The 19022-nt window shown below is 34.9% G+C and overlaps 2 protein-coding genes across 2 annotated transcripts; one reads left to right on the top strand and one right to left on the bottom strand.

Moving 5' to 3' along the window:
• Nucleotides 1–5253: 5253 nt before the first annotated feature.
• On the top strand, nt 5254–7422 carry LOTGIDRAFT_228016 (hypothetical protein; the record flags this gene model as incomplete). Its single annotated transcript, XM_009045716.1, has 3 exons — nt 5254–5377; nt 5743–5854; nt 6024–7422. 3 exons carry the CDS (start codon nt 5254–5256, stop codon nt 6520–6522), a joined length of 735 nt encoding a protein of 244 aa, XP_009043964.1. The 3' UTR covers nt 6523–7422.
• Nucleotides 7423–7485: 63 nt separating this feature from the next.
• On the bottom strand, nt 7486–16533 carry LOTGIDRAFT_181262 (hypothetical protein). Its single transcript, XM_009045715.1, has 9 exons — nt 16484–16533; nt 15560–15770; nt 15153–15260; nt 14796–14951; nt 12660–12808; nt 12264–12410; nt 9929–10058; nt 8384–8601; nt 7486–8147 (listed from the first exon to the last, which is right to left on the bottom strand). The coding sequence occupies exons 2-9, from the start codon at nt 15723–15725 to the stop codon at nt 7599–7601; spliced, it is 1623 nt and encodes a 540-aa protein (XP_009043963.1). The 5' UTR covers nt 15726–15770; nt 16484–16533; the 3' UTR covers nt 7486–7598.
• Nucleotides 16534–19022: the final 2489 nt, after the last annotated feature.

Here is a 19022-nt window from a genome sequence, read left to right as displayed (position 1 = left end):
AAACTGCTTAGATAGCTAAACCTGTCACAATACATTTCATAGTGGACCTCAAATTCGAGAGAGAATTTTTTTTGATGACTTTGATGGCTAATACAAAATATAATCTTTCAAGCAATATTTTTTTTCAATGAAATAATTTAGTGACAAGCTAGACATAGTGGATGGAGAGATAATATTGCAGAGTTATCCTATTTTTAATCAAAATATCTTGAATATCTAAAACATTGAATGACTATGCAATATATTTACTACCTCTTTAGCATGTAGATTCAATTTGTAAAACCCTACCTCTTCATGTGATTTAGATGAGATGACATTTCCACTTGATTTGTCTATCTTGTCAGTGATTACTTTTCTTTTCATTATTTTCTTTTTAATATAGTCATAACATATAACTCTACAGCTATCAATTTTATTTTCTTTATCCTGAAACAAGAACTCTCAATATTATAATATGTTGTATGAAATTCATACATAATTACAGTAGGCCATATCATAGTTCTCAGCTTCTAATTACATATCAGAGTTATCTTTCTAAGATCTGAAACAGCAGGATGTAGCCATTGGATATGCAAAACTACCTTACTATTCTAACAACATTTTCCAGACTTCTATTCTTAAATATATCAAACACTTAAAAATTTCAAGCCTTATTACATATTTGTTTTAAAGTGGCATGTAATTCAGAAGTTTGCAATACCTTGCAAAGAATGTGAATGTATATCTGTCTTGATATGGACACTAATAAACCCTTAGAATGTAAATTACTCATGATCCTTACAGTTTATTATAAAACGATATATACACATCAATAGAGCTGGGTATCAATTACCAAATTGTGATTGATTATTGACAGCAAAATACCAATCAATAATTGATTTAATAATCAAAATATTTTAAGTGAGAAATCTTCCAAATACTTAATAAAATCAATCAATTTTTAATTCCATGGGTTATTTTTGTATCATAGAAGTATTAATATTGCTTTGACCTGTTATTATAGTTCAATATGCGAAAGTAATGCGCTGAAGGGAAACTATGTGCAAGGAATTATGACTTGTTAAAGGGTATACCGGAGAAAATCTAAAGTTGACATTTAATTGATTACGTATTTCAATGATTTACATATTCATAATATTTTACCCAGCTCTACACACACAAGGGTAATCTAAACAATAGATATGGCATATTATAGACTAAAAATAAAATACAATTTTCATATGTATGCCTATGTTCCTGGAGGTGCATAGAAACTTTTGTTTCCATTATTCCCTATTAATAGCACAAAATTAACTTTTGATTGCATAAGTGACATTTCACAAAAAAAAATGTTACCTCTCTTTTCCGAGCAAATATAAGTTTCTTAATTTTACTAATTCCATTGTTAGAGAAATGATCAAAAAAATATTTCACTACAGACTCTGGTATAAAAACATATATCTCTTTCACCTATAAATAATATAAAATGTACTGTAAAATTTGAACTTATGAGTTAATGGTAGATGATAAGTGGTTAAAAGCAAATTAGAAAAAAAATTCCAAGATTCCTCTACTTTTATATATTTTGATTTCCTTGAAATGTTATTTTGATATCATTAATAAAATTTGTGATTGGAACAGCATGTGTTTTTATAAGATTCCTGAGCAAAAAAAGGCAACATGCTGACTGTTCACAAACAAAGCCAGAGAAGTTTGATAAAAGAAATACAATCCTTTTAATAAAGGAAACACTTCATCTTTGTTTTTGGAATGAAATTTAATTCGGACTTGAGCTGAATAAAATTTTATCAATTTAATTAATTACCTTTTTCTGAAAGCTCTCCAAAGATACACTACCATATTGAAGGTATAGGTTAGATAATGTTGCAAAATAGTTTTCAAGAGAAACAACTTTCTTCTGATAAAGTTCATCATCCTAAAATATTAAGAAATTTTCACCACTGTTAACAGAGATGAAATGAATGGAGCTTTACATCCTACTTTTCTGCACTATGTTGGCTAATGAAGACCGCAAAATAATGCAATGAGGGAAATTTTGCCAGGAAAGCAGCACAAGCCTGCCCTTTTTGCGATTTCCAACAGAGACTGATAAGGAAATCTGCCATGTCTGAAAATATCCTATCATGTCTATTAGCATAATCGTTAGTAGGTAGTCATGAAAAGACCATAAGAAAGACCTAAATGTTTTTGGGTTGTTTTTGGCAGCTAGACATCTTTGTGTTAAAATGTAAATAAGAAATTTGTCTTTCAATGTACTACAGTACTACCTGAATCATATTTCGAATGAATCAAAAAATTATTAATTCTTAGAGTTAAAATTTTGTCACAATTTATCCGTTTAATTAGGAGTTCTGAAGATTGCCCCAGTAACTACTATATATATAATCATTCAAAAATAGGGACATTTTGTCTTTTTCTCATGATAATCTAAGCTTACCCAAACTTGAAGCTCAAATTTGGTTTGTGATTCATCACTGACCACACAGAATACGAACTGTTGAATCCAAGACGATAGTTCCTCTGAACACTCAGCATTTTCTTGATCCAGAAGATAAGTTAACAATTTTCTTTCTGTGTCTAATGTTATAATCTGGTGGTGTTTTCCATTATGAAGCAGGTTCTCATGTAAAATTGAACAGAATGTTTGAAATTCTGTTTTAAACTCATTCTTTGCAACACCATTCATCTTAACAATCTAGTCTTTAACAAACAGCTACTTCCTATGCTAAAGAAAATATACATACTAAAAAATATTAATTTCTGTAAGTGAGCAAAGAGCAACAGTTCATCCCAAAATCTATATTTTTAGCTTTTGTTTGACTTAAGAATCACTCATAATGTCTGGAAATCATGTTTCCAGGTACATAGTTCTCAAAAATATGCGATTTAGTGACTTGTTTAGGGTTAGATAGGAATGACCGATGACCTTATCTTGAAACACATCGAACAAGGTTCAGCTGCCTTTAAGGTCTTCTTAGGAATTTTAGGTTGTAACATTGCAGTTAAGCGAAAGCACAGGCACAGGCATGTAGGCATAACCTCTAGTGATAGAGCAATGTGGGTAAATTTTAGGCTTAGTTAAAAGGATGAGCTTTATGGCCTCCTCAATGTGCATGATTACCATTGTTTTTTTAATAAATTTTACTGTGTATGGCCATATAAGCCTATCCTTATATTTGCCAAGCAAAGCTGACAAGAAAAATAACCTTTCAGTTATACTGGTCTATGAGTATGACCACTTTCTGCAAGTAGTCACTGCCAGTTATAATGAATATATATTAATACCATGACTATAGTATAGATCTAGTAATAATGGCACCAAATAGAGTTACGGCAGCTGTAACTTGAAATGAATTTATGAATCTATTCAACAAAATACAAGATATGGCTATCCCTTGAACTAAACAAGTCATCCTGTGCCGTAATGTGAAATAAATAAATTTCTATAGTTACAACAGACTACACATCTGTTGTTTTATACTATAAACTGCCGTAAAAATAAAGAGTCACTTCCATAGTCAAATACTTAGACAGTAGGCCTACAATTGTTAACGCTTAACAGTTTAATGCTAGTAAATGGAGTAATAACGATGTGTAAGTAGCTTGTCTGTCTACACTGAAGACAAGATTTATGGTCAAATTGTGAACTTACCGTGCATTGAAATTGCAAAATATGAACTTCACGCTGAGAACAACATATCTACACTAAAGTCCAACAATGTCAACACCTAGGCCTACTCAAGAAGTTATATTTATTTATTGCAAACAATAACTATAGATCGATTGGTGAGGATTAAAAATTAGGAATTTGTTCTTCGCCATTTTAATGTTTTGTTTTGTCATGAACTTTCAAAGCGATCGACATTAATTTAACTGTAATATTAGACTGTGTATTTATACTGCGTTATTATTGTAGATTATCATCACTTCCGATATGAAATATATTCTAAAATAGCAGGAAGTTAACTGTACTTGCATGTCATAGAAAGCAGGAAAACTAGTAAATGTAATATTATCTAAATACAATATACTTGCAAAATATAAACAAAATATACAATCTCTGCATAAATTCAAGGTACAAAATTAAGAAATTAAAGTTTTATTTTACAAGATACTGCCATGTTTCTTCAGTGGCGCCACACCTACCTCATAGTTATCTCCCTTCGATAAAGCTGGAATCCTCGGTAAAGCTGTCAAAATTTTAAAGATGGGTTCCTCCATTATTCTTATTATATAGGCCTACACGCCATTGGGTCAAAAAGTAAAAATGTATGAAGAGGCAAGTCTTTTTCAGAGAATTTTTTTTTATCATGGAAACATGAACAGTGAAATGGTGAATGTGAAACTAAGTTATTTTATCATTCAGGATGTGACGAGGATTTTTATGGTCCATTGTGTGCATTCACTTGTGGTCAGTGTGCTTACAGTGGTACCTGTGATGAGATAACTGGGGAATGTATGGCAGGGTGTGAAGCGGGATGGAAATTACCACTGTGCAATATGCGTAAGTATATTAAAAAGGTCATTGTTAGTGTGGGGAGTCGCCACATTTGCATATTTTTAGTAGTGATTAGGGTGGTTGAAAGGTAACAAGTTACTAGTTCAACAGAAGGCACTGGCACAGGATTAAAGCAATGTTCACGAATGTTAAGGTTGATATGTTAAAATGGAAATTCGTAGGCCTACTCGTAGTCCAAGGACCTAAAAAACAAAAAGGTTATATAAAAAAAACAACCGATACTTTAATTCTTGGACTGAAATTGATGATTTATGCATAATAGTGCGAACGTCCTAGGGTCAAATGGTCCACCGTGAAATTGTGCTATCGCTCTGCAACAAATTCAGCTTCACGGAAACTGTCGAGGATTGCCGGATGTGGCATATATAATAATGTCTTCTGGACTAGGCCGTGGAGTTTCTGGGACATATTGAGGCTAAATATCTCTGCTTGAATTTAGCCGGTCAGAATATTTTGAAACTTTTGAAACTGAAATGAATAACCCATTAGAGCTGTAGGTTTAGTTCATATTTCGAACCATATTTGCATTCAAACTCATCCCTAAATTAGAATCGAAGCATACAGTGGCGTTTCCAGGAAAAATTGCTGAGGGGCCGAGAAGGGGCCACAAGATTTTCCAGGGGAACACAGGCTATGCTTTCAGTATTAAATTGATAAAAAAAAAATTGAAAGTATATTCCCTCTATTTTTACCCCCAATCTCAGAGGCTGTTTTTTTTAGCTTGTACAGATAACATGTATGGACAGAACTGTTCTACCAAATGTGGAAATTGTTATAACGAAGAACAATGCGACCCGATCACTGGAGATTGCCCCAATGGCTGCTCCATGGGGTTTGGTGGTGATAGTTGCAGTTTCGGTAAGACAATTTTACTTTGCTATTAATGCACAATCCGGTATGTATTACAGGCTATTGGTTAAACTTAAACCAGTCTTCACAATGTCAAATACATGTATTATGACCTTATTGATTGATTGATTGGATTGTACGCTTTAGCGAATATATAGCCTACAGACAGACTGTAAACATTTTGGCTTATTGTTAACAGCCTAATTGACTGTAATTGCTAACATACAATCCAATCAAATCGCTGCACTTATAAACCTCTGTGATACAAGAAAGATGGGTCAAGGTATAAGACCCAGTTTTGTAATAGCTTGGCATTGTGATGATGACCGACGGGAAGAAAATGTCGTTATAGGAAAAATGTCAAATTCTTTCAGATAATACAGTTATGGTATTGATAATAAGAGCTTTTATTATTGCTGGATCTATTGCTGGTGGAATATATATTATTGTTATGATTTTCTGTACAGTAATGTGTGTTGGATCAAGGTAAAGATTTCCACATATTTATAACGTAAATAAAACATCGTAAAAATTAAATATTCCTCAAAATTTTCACAAGTTAGTCAAGGTCAAGAGTTTCATAGTGTCATTCTACAAAAAGAGACGAACGACAAAATATGATACGCATAAAATCATCTCATCATTTCGTTTACAGGAGAAAAACAAAGCGAGAGATGTACATGGATGATAGCCCAACATTTGAAGATGAAAATGTACCCCCAGTACAAATGAGAAGAGGAACTGGACGCGATGGAATATTTATGACTCATCTGAACAGCTTAATGAACCTTGGGCAAACTCCCAAAGGACAAAAAACAGTAACCAAAGAGGCAACATTTAGACTTTCAAGGGAAAATAACCTGTATGCATCCAGTGGACCTTCATGGAGAGACTCCGAATTTTCTGTTTTATCCGACAACAATTACATCAACATGAAATCTGGGGTAGGACCGCCAAGAACATCGGGAGGATTGATTTACGCCAATGGAATATTAATTGATCAAAATTCAGCACCTCCTCGGGGTAGCTATGGCGATATTTTGAACCAGTACGTCAATCTAAAGAGGGGTCCCAGCTCTAAAAACGTTTCTCAAGATGTACCTCCATCCTATTCAGATGCCATCTACCAAAACTCTGCTATAACTAATGTCTAATTACGCAGTCTATCTTATCTGTCGACATAGATGATGTAAAATTCACAGTGTTAAGGTCAATGTTCTCTGATATATTTATATATACGACATCTGAAAATCAGATTTTAAGAAGTCTTCTTGATCAAAATAAATATAAATCCAAGAATTGCTGTCCAATGACATACATTTTTTTTTATTAATTCTGTGTAGGATATACATATTTTTTTTTATTAAAGTTCTATTACGTCAAATGAGTTTTGTCCGAATTTTGATGACACTTACATAGCCCTGTATATTATACTAGCCACAGATGATTATCGACAAGCATCGGATCAGAAAAATTTGATGGTTTAAAACTATATTCAAATATATATCCCAAATACATCTACCAAAAGTCGAAGGAGAAAGCCGAAATTTCATCTATTCTCAAAGGTTATTTAAAGCTATTGTGAGTATCGGGGACACTGATAGCATCAGAGATTTGCACCATTATAAAAGCCAAAAGTCAATATTAATTTCCTTTGCAAAAAGAAAAATGCATAATGTCGATTTGTGAAAGTACATTTGTAGTATAGTATCTTGAAGAAAATACATTTGTCAAATTGTAAAAGTTCAAATGTATATTGGTAATTTTTAAATGTGTAAATGTTCATTAAAAGTTCAATTGAAGCAGTTTTACCGACAATCACTTTTAATGTAAACGAGCAGTTTACCGATAACATCATAACCTACTAAGTTTTCACTGTTTCGGTTAACCAATCGGTTTTACCTACGGTCATTACCATCTTTTACCTTTTGTTGTTTATGATGGTATCGTTAAACAGTTCGTCTACAATAATTGTTTGCAGATATCGAAATGATGGGAAATTCCATCGAAAAGAGAGGGACAGAGAACTTGCAAAATGCTGCAAATTGTCTCCTCGGTAAGCAATTAGCGATGACCATACCGGTGGCCGTCACAAGCAATGAATTTGTTGATGTGTAAATATATATATAAACATTAAAACATATAAAAAATCAAGCTAAAACGATGGATTTCGTATATATATATGTATATATAGCTTAGTGCTAGTTATCTTTTTTCTCTGAACATGCGTTTACAAAATCACATGTTCGCCTTTAAAACTTGATATTTTTTTCATTTCAACATATTCTCTCATATCTCTCTTCATTTCTTGAGTACTTTTAAACATCTTGAGTCTATTGCGAAAATTTGGACTAGAACAAAGAAAGATGTCGTATTTTATCGGTATCTTTCCAGAAAGAAACAAATACTCGAACAGTTTAGATATTCCTATGATAGCAATGAAGCTCAACAACATTGCGAATGTTCGGAACGGAAATCCTTGACCAAATTCGGAATCGTAGAAAGGAAATTTTACCAATGCAGGAATCTTTATAAGTGGTTCACCTCCGAGAATCCTTATTAGGAATCCTATAACGTAACCGGTTATGCTACCATAAGCATTGGTAACATCAAAATACATAATGGCTACCAATTGCGGAAAGAGAATGACATACATTAAATCTGAACACAACACATATAATCCATAAACACTTTTAGCAGTAATAGCGATTGTTGTTGCTAAAGTTCCTGTTACAATTATAGATATTCTTAACACCCACAGGATTTCACGATCAGATGCCTTAAAAAAAAACAATGCAACTGGTGAATGACAGTAAAATTAATAGACCATCAGGTATCACTCTCCCTTAGCAAGATCAAGGTCTAGAGCACATGCACAATCAGTCAGTGCATATAGTATCATCAACTACGTTGAGGCACCAACCAATGCAACTTTAATATTTAGGTGCCGTCGGTTGTTTAGACCTACAAAAGTCATCACCCCATTTAATACATGATTCTTAATTAAGTACATACATGTTTCCTGAAAAGTTCCCTATAAATATTGCTGGCGAAGACAGACGCTGTTGATAAAATACTAGAATCAGCTGATGACATCACTGCAGCAGATATAGCACCCATCCCAATAATGGCCACCGGAAGAGGACATAGATGTTGCAATGTCAGTGGTAAAATGTAACTCATCTTATCTTGAGGTATTGGAATCAGCCCTTGATAGTTTGTCTCATTCCAATCTGCAATACAATTATCATAAATGTAATTGCAGAACTTTTGATGTTATTTTTGGGTACCATGATGCAGCTCTGAATGCAGTGCAGAACTTTCAAAAGATAAAATGTTTCATTTAAGAAATGACTAGTTGACGGAATCTTTCGCGATTGCCTTGCTAGACTCTATATCTGTAGGAAAAAGTATTAATTTGATATCATGATACCATTGTAGCATACACATTTCAACTTATTGTTCCATCCTAACGGTAACTTTTCCGTATGCACTCGGGCCCCAGGGCCACAAAACTTACTTTTTATTCAAATCCATTTTGCCCTTAGCATCAAGAAAAGTTAAATTTTAAGGAAGATTAATGTGATAATGCCAGAAAAATTGTGCCCTTGATACAAACAGTAATACACCTGTAATAACTGCTTACATTTGGGTAAAGCCTCTGCTATGTATGAAAAGATAGCTTGCCAGGCAAGATAATATACGCCCACTGGCAGCTTTTGAACATAAATATTTAGCAGTACAGTAATAATCACCAGTATGAAATATTCAACCTTCAGTCATATACTTCTTTTGAACTCTTTAGCACAACACTGAATAATATTGAGTATAAGTTATTGCCTTAGTTCTTGAAAACGTGTTCAATCTTTAGCTCGTGAAAACTCTAGAAGGCAAATATCCAATCTTCAGGAATGAATAATAAACCAAGTTTTGTTAAAATCCAGAAAGAATCATGCCTTTTAGTGTTTAAGAGCTAAATTTGAAAGCGGTTTCAAGAACAAGGGCAATAACTCATACTAAATATTTTTCAATTCTTCTGATTTTCAATAGGGTTCATCCTTGGGTGATTACGAAAATTCACACCAAGTTTCATCAAAGTGATTACGTGCTAAAATTGAACGCGTTTTCAATAGCAAGGGCAATAACTCATACTAAATATTTTTTCAATTTTTCTGATTTTCGATAGGGTTTATTCTTGGGTGATAACGAACACTCATACCGAGTTTCATCAAAATCCGTCATGAATTGCACCTTCTAGAGTGTTTACGAGCGTTTCAAGAACAAGGGCAATAACTCATAGTAAATATTTTTCGATTCGTCTGATTTAGAGTATCCTTGGGTGATTACAAACAACCATACCAAGTTTCATCGAAATCAGTCAAGAATTGTGCCTTGTAGAGTGTTTACGAGCAATTGTAGACGGACGGACGGAATGAGGTGACGGCAATATATGCCCCCCATTTCATGTGGGCGTATAAAAAAGGGTTGTGCTACCGCTGACGGCCCGATAGTTTCCACATAATTCAAATTCAAATTTAATATTTCGATATTGTTGCTTACTAGCAGAAGCTCCGGCGATTCCCATAATTGCAGCTGGAATAGCAAACAGGAAACAGGCTATACTTGCTAAGAATGATGCTAGTCTTGCACTTTCAGGCGATTTACAAGCAAGAGTTCTTTGGTAGTATGCCTAAAATACAACAAAACTATATCTTGAGCTATCTGACTTACTACCCTCAAATAAGAAATTTTAATTAAGGTTATGTAAGGTCCCGAACGACCTTATGGTTAATTGTGTGCAATGTCGAATGAACAAATTGAAATATTAAATTCGAGATTTAATCACATCTCTTAAATAAGGTCAGGCAAGATAACATTCACCCACTGGCAGCTATTAGAAATGATAAAAGTCTTTAGTGACTACAGTATGAATTTTCTCATATTAAAGAAATTTTAATAGTTTGAATTAAATGATATATATATGTATATATTATATTTACTGCCAGTTATTCATGTTGAGAAATTCCACCAAATTTTTAAAAATCAATATCAATAACTCAAATTATCGCATCAATATACATGATCAAACCACGTTTAATTAAAATCAATTGAAAACTGTAGTCTCTAATGTGTTCACAAACAAATTTTGACGTGTGTTTCCTAAGTTAAGGGCAATAACTCAAAAAACCGTTCATCGAAAGATCGTCAAATTCGAACTTGACCACGATCGCATCAATATAAATGATCACACTAAATTTCATCAAAATCAGTTGAAAACTGTGGTCTCTATTTTTTCACAAACAAATATTGACGCCTGTTCCCTAAGTCATCAAATTCGAACTTGACCAAGATCTTATCAATATAAATGATCACACCAAATTTAATTAAAACTAGAGCCACACGTGGCACAGAGTGGGACTTTGCAAATGTAGCAAAATGCAAAAGACCCTGAAAAAATCAACCTTCCACGATAATTAGATCAAGCGCAAGAACTGTCTAAAGTTGAGAAATTTTCATTTTTTAGAAGATTTTAATACCGGAAGGGGACGTCAGACCTCACAAATGAAAGTATCAGCAGATAGCCAAGGTCAATGACCTTTGATCTTGTAAAGGAGAAGGTCTAAAATGGTCAAGATCAAGAGATATACGCCATTAAAATTTCAAATTACTAACGACTATAAAACCAGAAGTTGACTTAGGACAGCAAATATAAAAGTATAAATAGATAGCCAATGCCAATGACGTTTGATCCTACAAAGGTCAAGGTCAACAAAGGTCAAGGTCAAAAATTGAAAATTTTGAATTTCCAAAACCTGTTCCTTTTTTTGAACTATGAAGCGGAAACAACAAAAAAAGCCAAAGTGGCTCAAAATATGAGGTAATTGTGTAAAAAGTTCCATTTTGAACAAATGTATACTTTGCGAGTTATGCCCCTGGCCAAAAATGTCAATAATGAGTAATTGTCAATGACCTTTGACCCCATAAAGGTCAAGGTCATCAAAGGTCAAGGTCACGAGATACAAGCCTTCAAAAATTGAAAAAATTCGACCGGAAGTTGCCACAAAGCAAAAGTCAAATTCAAAAATCCATTTCCAACATTTTTGTCGCCATCGACTAAAGTATACACCAACATAAAAATTTGACCAATCCCATTCTCCCCCGAAGCTCCATTTTGAGTTTTATGAAAATGTATCAAATCAAGATGGCGGCCGAAGTATTTTTTTCGGACTAAATTTTATTTTAAAATCGGCCATAGAATTAAGATTAATAACGATATACATAATTTCGTTGAAATATTTCAATCACACCGGAAGTTATTCAACCGGAAGTGAAAATCGATTTTCCACTTTAACCGGAAGTGACGCAAAAATTTTGAATACTAATGGTTTACATTAGTGACATGCATCTTTTATCAAAATTTCAGATTAATCCGAAAAAAACTGAAAAATGGTCCAAAAATTTCGAAAATCGGCCAAAAAATGTCTGCGACAAATTTTCGAATTTTGAAATTTTGAAACTGCTATTCTTTCAGATTTAAACAGTAGATTCCAAAAATGCAAACTCAAAGAAAATCGACCGAAAAATACGACTTCTAGAGCCGATTATCTATTCTTGCACATATTGAACTGTGGCACTTCCGGTTTTGCAAAAAAGATCCAAAATATATTTAAGCACATCGTCGCCTATATCTAAGGTTCGTGAATGTTGAATGGTTGCTGCAACTATTGTAGTCTAAGCTCAGGAAGGTGTGTAAAAATCGAAAAAAAAAAAAAAAAAAAAAAAAAAAAGAATTGACATTTCGATAACAAACTGTGGTATTAGTTGAAAAATGTATTCTCTATTGTGTTCACAAGAAATGTCCAGATTTCCATGTGGGCGTATAAAAAGGACTTACTTGCCAAGGAATTCCACCAAAGAGTAGCAGACAATAGACATCAATGTAATAACCAATCTGATTAGGCTGAAGATTACCTTGCCACGTATCAACCACTCTCTCAATATCAACAGCGTCATGTATCAGAGAAAATGGAGCAGCTATCACCTGCCAGATTATTGTCATATCAGTAACACAAATTACAACTTATTCCTACATTTCTGAGCCCATTTCGTAACTTACAGTTCGTTTTCATATTGTGAAGAAGAGCGATATTCGGTTCGGCCATCCTATTTTGTATGGACATTTTTTTTAAGAAAACGTAGATAAGAAAGATCAGATGAGTGTCAACATGTCGGTTTAATAAGAAAATAGTGAAAGTGAGATCACGTCGAGTATCAATTTAAATCGTCTTACCAAACCGATAGCAATGCATAACAACTGCACAACATCCGTATAGGCCACAGACCACAATCCACCCAGAAAAGTGTAAAAAATGGCAACAATAGCAGAAATAACAATTGATACGATCTCATCAGCATCCAATATGATAGAGATCGTTGACCCTGAAATTGAAATTTATTGCAGCAAAGAGAGAAAGAATCAAATACTGTAATAAAAAAAACTAAGACTATGATCGTCTGTCAAATAATTCAAAGTAATTAAGTGGATAAACTGAGTAGAAGTTGAAAAGTAACCTCCGGTATTGAAAGGGTTAACATGACAAGAGCTGACCTGGACTATACTTAAAGTCACTATACGACAAAAAAAGTTTTAAATTAACTTGTTAAAGGAGTTGCCAATTAAACATTTTTCCTTGGCTACGATAATCATGAGGAAAGTTCAAAAGACTTGCAAAAGCCGACAAAGATTATAGGCCACAACCGCCGTTAGTTTTGTGTTACTGATAAAAATACTGAACAGATACAGAAACGTCGCATTTTTAGATTATTTGGACAAAGCCGTGCACTATCAAAATTGTTATTACGATTTACAAAGGCCAGTGTATGATATTCAACTGATAATATCGGCTGTGTTCGATTTGAGAGTTGTGAACCTTGGGAACTATCCGTGGGAGCATGTTGTAAGTGATGCAGAGGAAAATCGAAATACACGTGCAATACGTACCAGAGTTCTGTATAAAAAGAAACTCCTACTGAGAATTCAGTTGCTGTGAAGACAGAGAGCTCATGACATGACCTCCCAACAACATGAACAAGCCATCGGACGATCAAATGCTGGACATCGTGCTCGGGTTACTGCCAATGCATTTAACTGTAATGTACGAACCATTGAGAGACTTCTGTTCGTTACACCACCGACAGCGCTGATGACCGTCCACGTAGTGGTCGTCCTCGAGCCACAATACCAAGACAATATCACTATGTCCTGCGGTAACATCTGCATGACAGATTCACCATAGCGGCACAGACACCTTGTCAGACTATTGGCCACCATCAGTAACCATCAATGCTGATCCGTTCGAAATCAGCTCGCCCTACAGAACATGTCTTGTCGTCGTCCATACAGGGGTCCGGTGCTCACTCCCCATCACAGTCAGCAACGTTTTTCGTGGGCCACCCAACGACAACATTGGCGGCATCAGTAGTGGAGAATCCATGTTTCCTCAGATGAGAGTCGGTACTGCATTTCCACCGCAGATGGCACAGTACGAGTGTGGCGCACAAGACGGGGACGTTTTACAGAACAGTGTATGGTTGAAAGAGACCCGTGGGGAGGACCAAGCATTATGGTATTGGGTGCAATCAGCATCAATCAGAAACTTGGGACCTGTTGTCTTCCAGAATATCGGCCCATGGAGTCACAGCCACCTGTTACATCGACCAGGTTCTCCGACCCCACGATTTACCGCATTTTACAAGACGCCGAAACCACACCTTTCAGCATGAAAACGCCCATCCACACACTGCCACCTTCCCCCAACAGCATAACATCAGAGTAATCAAATGGCCCTCATTCAGTTTAGACTTAAACCCAATAGAACACTTGTGGAAAGACGACTAATCCAGATCCAATCACTTCCAAGAAATGCAGCAGAACTCAGTGCAGCTTTCCTAAGAGCCTGGGCGTAGATTTAAATGGCATCTGTAAATCGTTTTTGCCACTGCATGTACAGAAGTTGCCGGGCTGTTATCAATGCACAAGATGGACACACCAGATACTGACTTTCAGCTCCCATCTGTAAAGATCACGTGATCAGAACCTTAATATGTCATAGCAATAACTTGAAAGACACTCAAACAATACTTTTTGACAAATGTGGTTGATGTCAGACAATTATCTATTGATTTGTTGAAATTTGAATAAACAATTCACTATCTTCTGTGCTTTGCGACGTTTCTTTATCTCTTCAGTATACATTATTATTAAAAAGAAATCGATACTTGCAAGTTTTCTATGTGGCAACAGTTAATGTTAGGATAAACTAATAAAATGGAAAATTTGGATGACTGCATTTTGAAGGAATTCCTTAATCGTGAAACAGGACACTAGTGATTTTGTTATGTCGAGTGCTCTTTAGTGGAAACTCACCAAGTGCAGCAAGAATAGAAGCAGTCCAGAACAAATCACCAAGAAATTGTGGTACACACATTAATGCACCAACTCTTTTTCCCAGTTTAATCTGGAAAGGATCGAACATTGTGATATATTCAGCACGTCTCATCTTAGGCCCGAAAAAGATACCATCTGTAATGAAGAAATGATGGACATTGAAAGACCTGCAAAATATACTTGCATATTATGAAAATTACAGGTCTAGGGTCACAGAAGATCTGTGAAAATCCAAATTCTAATGTTATTTTTTAAATTCAAGGAAAATTATTTTCTTTTGGACATTGCTACTTACATAACTATGGATATCTATGAGTGGAATATACATATACTTACTAATTATAAACGAAATACAGTAAGCTACCGGAGCTTGAGCCCATACCGCTCCACTTGATGCCATAATCTCCGCTGTGCCATTGATATAGCCACCACCAATATGACTTGCTACAACAAAGTTTTTTTTAAAGGAGAATTATTGTCACTGCACTCCCAAAAACAAAGTTGTTCTCAGGGTAGATTGGCCAATCTGTTTCCGCAGAAGTCACAGAATCCAAATATCCAAGAAATCCCCTTCCTTCAGTAAACAGGATTTTGGTTTGGTTTCCTATAGCAATTTTTGAACTCGCTCCAAACTGAAGAATTAAATGCGAAAGGCATGGCAGAAACAACATCTATGGACTTATAGAAATAATATTACTTGTCTCATGTGTCATCGAAATTGGTTAATACTTAGCTTTACCTACCCGCTAACGTAAAAAAAGCAACTACGAGGTTCATACTTCTATCAGCCACCAGCATTTCCTGAGTCGTTCCAGACTTCGCCGTTTTTCTTCCCGCAATGATTCCAATAACCAATATGATTAAATAAAAAACAATAACAGATATCAAACCAGGGACATTGATCGCCATTTTGATATTTAAATCTGTGTAACCAGTGACGTTGGTGATATATGTCTGAAACATAAGATGGTCAAATTAAGATCCGGAATATATTTTTGTTATAAAAGCTATAAATGATAAACGAAACACAATTGATGTACTCTGTGATTGTGTTTGTTAGCTCGATTGACCTTTGGTGGTTTTCATTTTGTACTCGACAATTTCGTATGCAGCGGTCCATATTAGTCCGAATTTTCTTCACATGCAGTGTGTTTACTTAAATGTAGCTCCACGGATAAGGTATACTTGGAGTTCACGTTATGTTTTTTAAAATGTCTAATATAACTGAATAATTATTGTAAATCAATTTACATAATAAATACAGCCAAGTAATAAGTGCGTCCGATCTGTGCAAATGGCGGCGAGAACATGCGGTTAAAAGTAGGGTTGCGCCCCTTTGAGGAATGTGTTTAAGACAACTACTATTTCTAGATTATTCAGACACTATGCATTTAAATTGTCCGAACTATTCCACACAGTATGACAAGAGGGGAACCTTTGCCAAAGAGAGATTTGAGCTTATTCTCTTACGTTTTCAAATTATTTGTATTTAACATGCATAGTCTGTAACACACGGAAGCCCGATTGATTGATTCATTGACTTAATGACAGTGACTTAACCTAATGAATTTTCAATGCCAGCCCGAACTAACTAATTAAAATACGTATATAGTATTTCCCGGATTGGTACACACAGCCTTATTGAAATGACAGTAGAATCTACTTACTTTTTGACTCAAATTCAGGTGCAATCCTTTAAACAGGCATTCACAAAGGCCTATTCATTATAAAAAGGACGAGCGTACAAATGTGACTGGCTTTAACATCCGTTGACATTTTCTTAATTATCATAATTATATCATTATTTATAAAGAGGGTTTGTAAAGAGGCTTTCTAAACTTTTTATGTGTACTAGAGACATTGATAACATCGATTTGTTTAAGTTTTCAGTCAGATGTAATTAAAAAAAATGAAAGTTTTACGTCCTATTTTCTGCACCAAGTGGATGTGCAACACCATGCAGGGTGCAATGAGGGAAATTTTGCCAGGACAGGGCTTTAGTCTGCTCCATTTCCAACTGTCGAGGGATCTTAAACGTGCATAGCCTGTTGCACATGGAGCCTCAATTTATTGTCTCATCTAAACGACTAGACGCTTTTTCCATGTCAGTCCCACTGAACAATCCGAAGATATTATCTCGACTTATGCCGGAATTGAACCCTGGGCCTTCAGGTTAGCGAGCAAGCGTAATTTAAGAAATGCTTAACCGTCAACGAACTATCGCTAAAGCTGGTAGTAATATCGAAGGGCGTTTGCGTTAGTGATTGACGGTAAAAGACGCTATCAGGGTCCCCAATACACTTTAAATATTTAAATATGTTAGAAATTGATACCATCTACATCATATTTCAACAGCACATGCTACGTTATTTTAAAATAACCACTCAAAGGTTCAAAGTTGACATATCGTAGCCGAAATAAAACCCCATGCTTAATAAGAAAACTTTTTGAACAATTGATCAACAATGTTTCAAATCTATATAGGGAGCACCCATGGCTCCAATTGCACGCCCCCAACGACCCTCATACTTAAAAGCACTCTTTTGATTCTGTTTGATATGTTATATATCGTCCTATTTTATCTTGTTTATCTAATTGTGACATCGGAGCGTACGTCAGGATATCAGGTATCCGTCGACGAAGCCACACCTACAATTTACAGTTTCGGATCGAAAAATGTGGTTGTTGCCAGTTGATTTTGATATCTTGTTACTATTCCTGCTTTTGAAGTAGCTCTCAGATGCGCCGATGGTGTGTGTACCACTAATTTTACGCAATTTCTTGTAGATTTTGGCATATAATCCACAATTTCTTATGTCATTGTTAATACTGTTCAATAATACTACATGGCCTAAATAATGGCCTAAAAATAGATTACGATATTACCCTATCTAGTGTCTTTGGTAAGTAAAGGGTCCTGAATAAGATTCGACCAAGATTATTGACTTTGCAATTGCGAATATAATTTTAATCTCGGTGTTGGAATATCAGTGGTATCCTTTGATAGCAATTTCTATTCATCTATAAATAGATTTTTCTATAAAAGTAACATCTGAAATATGTCAGATTTGACACTAGTGTCCTGATGGCTTAAACTTGGCTGGAGGGGCAGAAATCGTTTTGGTGCCTCCTGTATAACTGCGCCTTTTGTACAATCCGATATGGATAAAACTTTTAAACACATGTTAGTCAATAAAACTACTTATGGTACCTAAGATAAATGAAATCTTTTAATAAGAGCATAGGATTAGAATGTCGTTCAGTTCAGTGTTTTGGACAGTTCTAGTTCCGTCCCATCGGAAACGAGTTATCTATTCTGTACTATCACTTTGAATGTCTAGTGTATTTTTGGATATCGTGCGTTCTCGTCTTTCGACCACGTTTAGTTAGTAATATTAAATTGATCGACCGTTGAGAAACATGTTCAGCGACGTTTATGAAAAGTTCTTTGAGAACTGATGAGTAGATTTTATTCACTACCCATGATTTTTGCGTTTTCAGACTATAATCCTCGTCACTGTCACTGGCATGATCGCACGAAGTCCACCTTTCTTATTTAACCTTGACATTATGCCCCGTTCTCTGGCGAATATCGACAAAATGGCGAGAGCTACAATAGTGTCTATCCACAGACATATGTTTCTATCAATAGTCGACTCTAATAGTATGTATATGAGAAGGTGGCTAACGCCTGTCACGACCATCTCCGTTTCAGACGATTTTCTACCACTTATCGTAATGAAACATAATCCCAATTATTCGTTTCATTGAATATTTTCCCCTCACACAAGACCTATTTTATATCTCCCTCAGTGTTTCTCTTCATACCAATCCAAATATTGTTCAATAAAAATACTTTATGTGAGGACACATTTTTCATTTTTGTATAAGCAAAGGTTTTAAACCATGTTTTCCGACCCCCAACTCTTTGATATGTAATTATATGGCATTCCTTTTTGAAACTGGATTCTTACCTAGGTCATTGGTTACCCATGCTTCAGCTATCTCTTATGTTCAGAAATCTTACAGTTTTCCTGATACTCTAAATTCTTTCATGCTGAAAAATCTTCTGAAGGGAGCAAAGCGTCTATATGGCTGTCCAGACTCTAGGTTACCTATCACTCATGTTATTTTTATTAAAATTGGTTAACGCAATTCCAGTAGTTATTTCGTTAAAATTTCATTGTTTGGTTCTGAATGCCATTT

This window comes from Lottia gigantea (assembly GCF_000327385.1).
Source record: "Lottia gigantea unplaced genomic scaffold LOTGIsca_1, whole genome shotgun sequence".
NCBI classification, from domain to species: domain Eukaryota; kingdom Metazoa; phylum Mollusca; class Gastropoda; family Lottiidae; genus Lottia; species Lottia gigantea.
This window is presented reverse-complemented; position numbering and strand designations above follow the sequence as displayed.

What these genes read in the sequence shown, in the direction of transcription:
- LOTGIDRAFT_181262 (XM_009045715.1), bottom strand. Translation starts at nt 15,725, where the DNA reads ATGGCGATCAATGTCCCTGGTTTGATATCTGTTATTGTTTTTTATTTA. An exon ending in TGCTTTTTTTACGTTAGCGG is followed by an intron (nt 15,261 to 15,559) that starts GTAGGTAAAGCT and finishes ACTTTGTTGTAG; the next exon opens with CAAGTCATATTGGTGGTGGC. An exon ending in CTGTATTTCGTTTATAATTA is followed by an intron (nt 14,952 to 15,152) that starts GTAAGTATATGT and finishes TCTTCATTACAG; the next exon opens with ATGGTATCTTTTTCGGGCCT.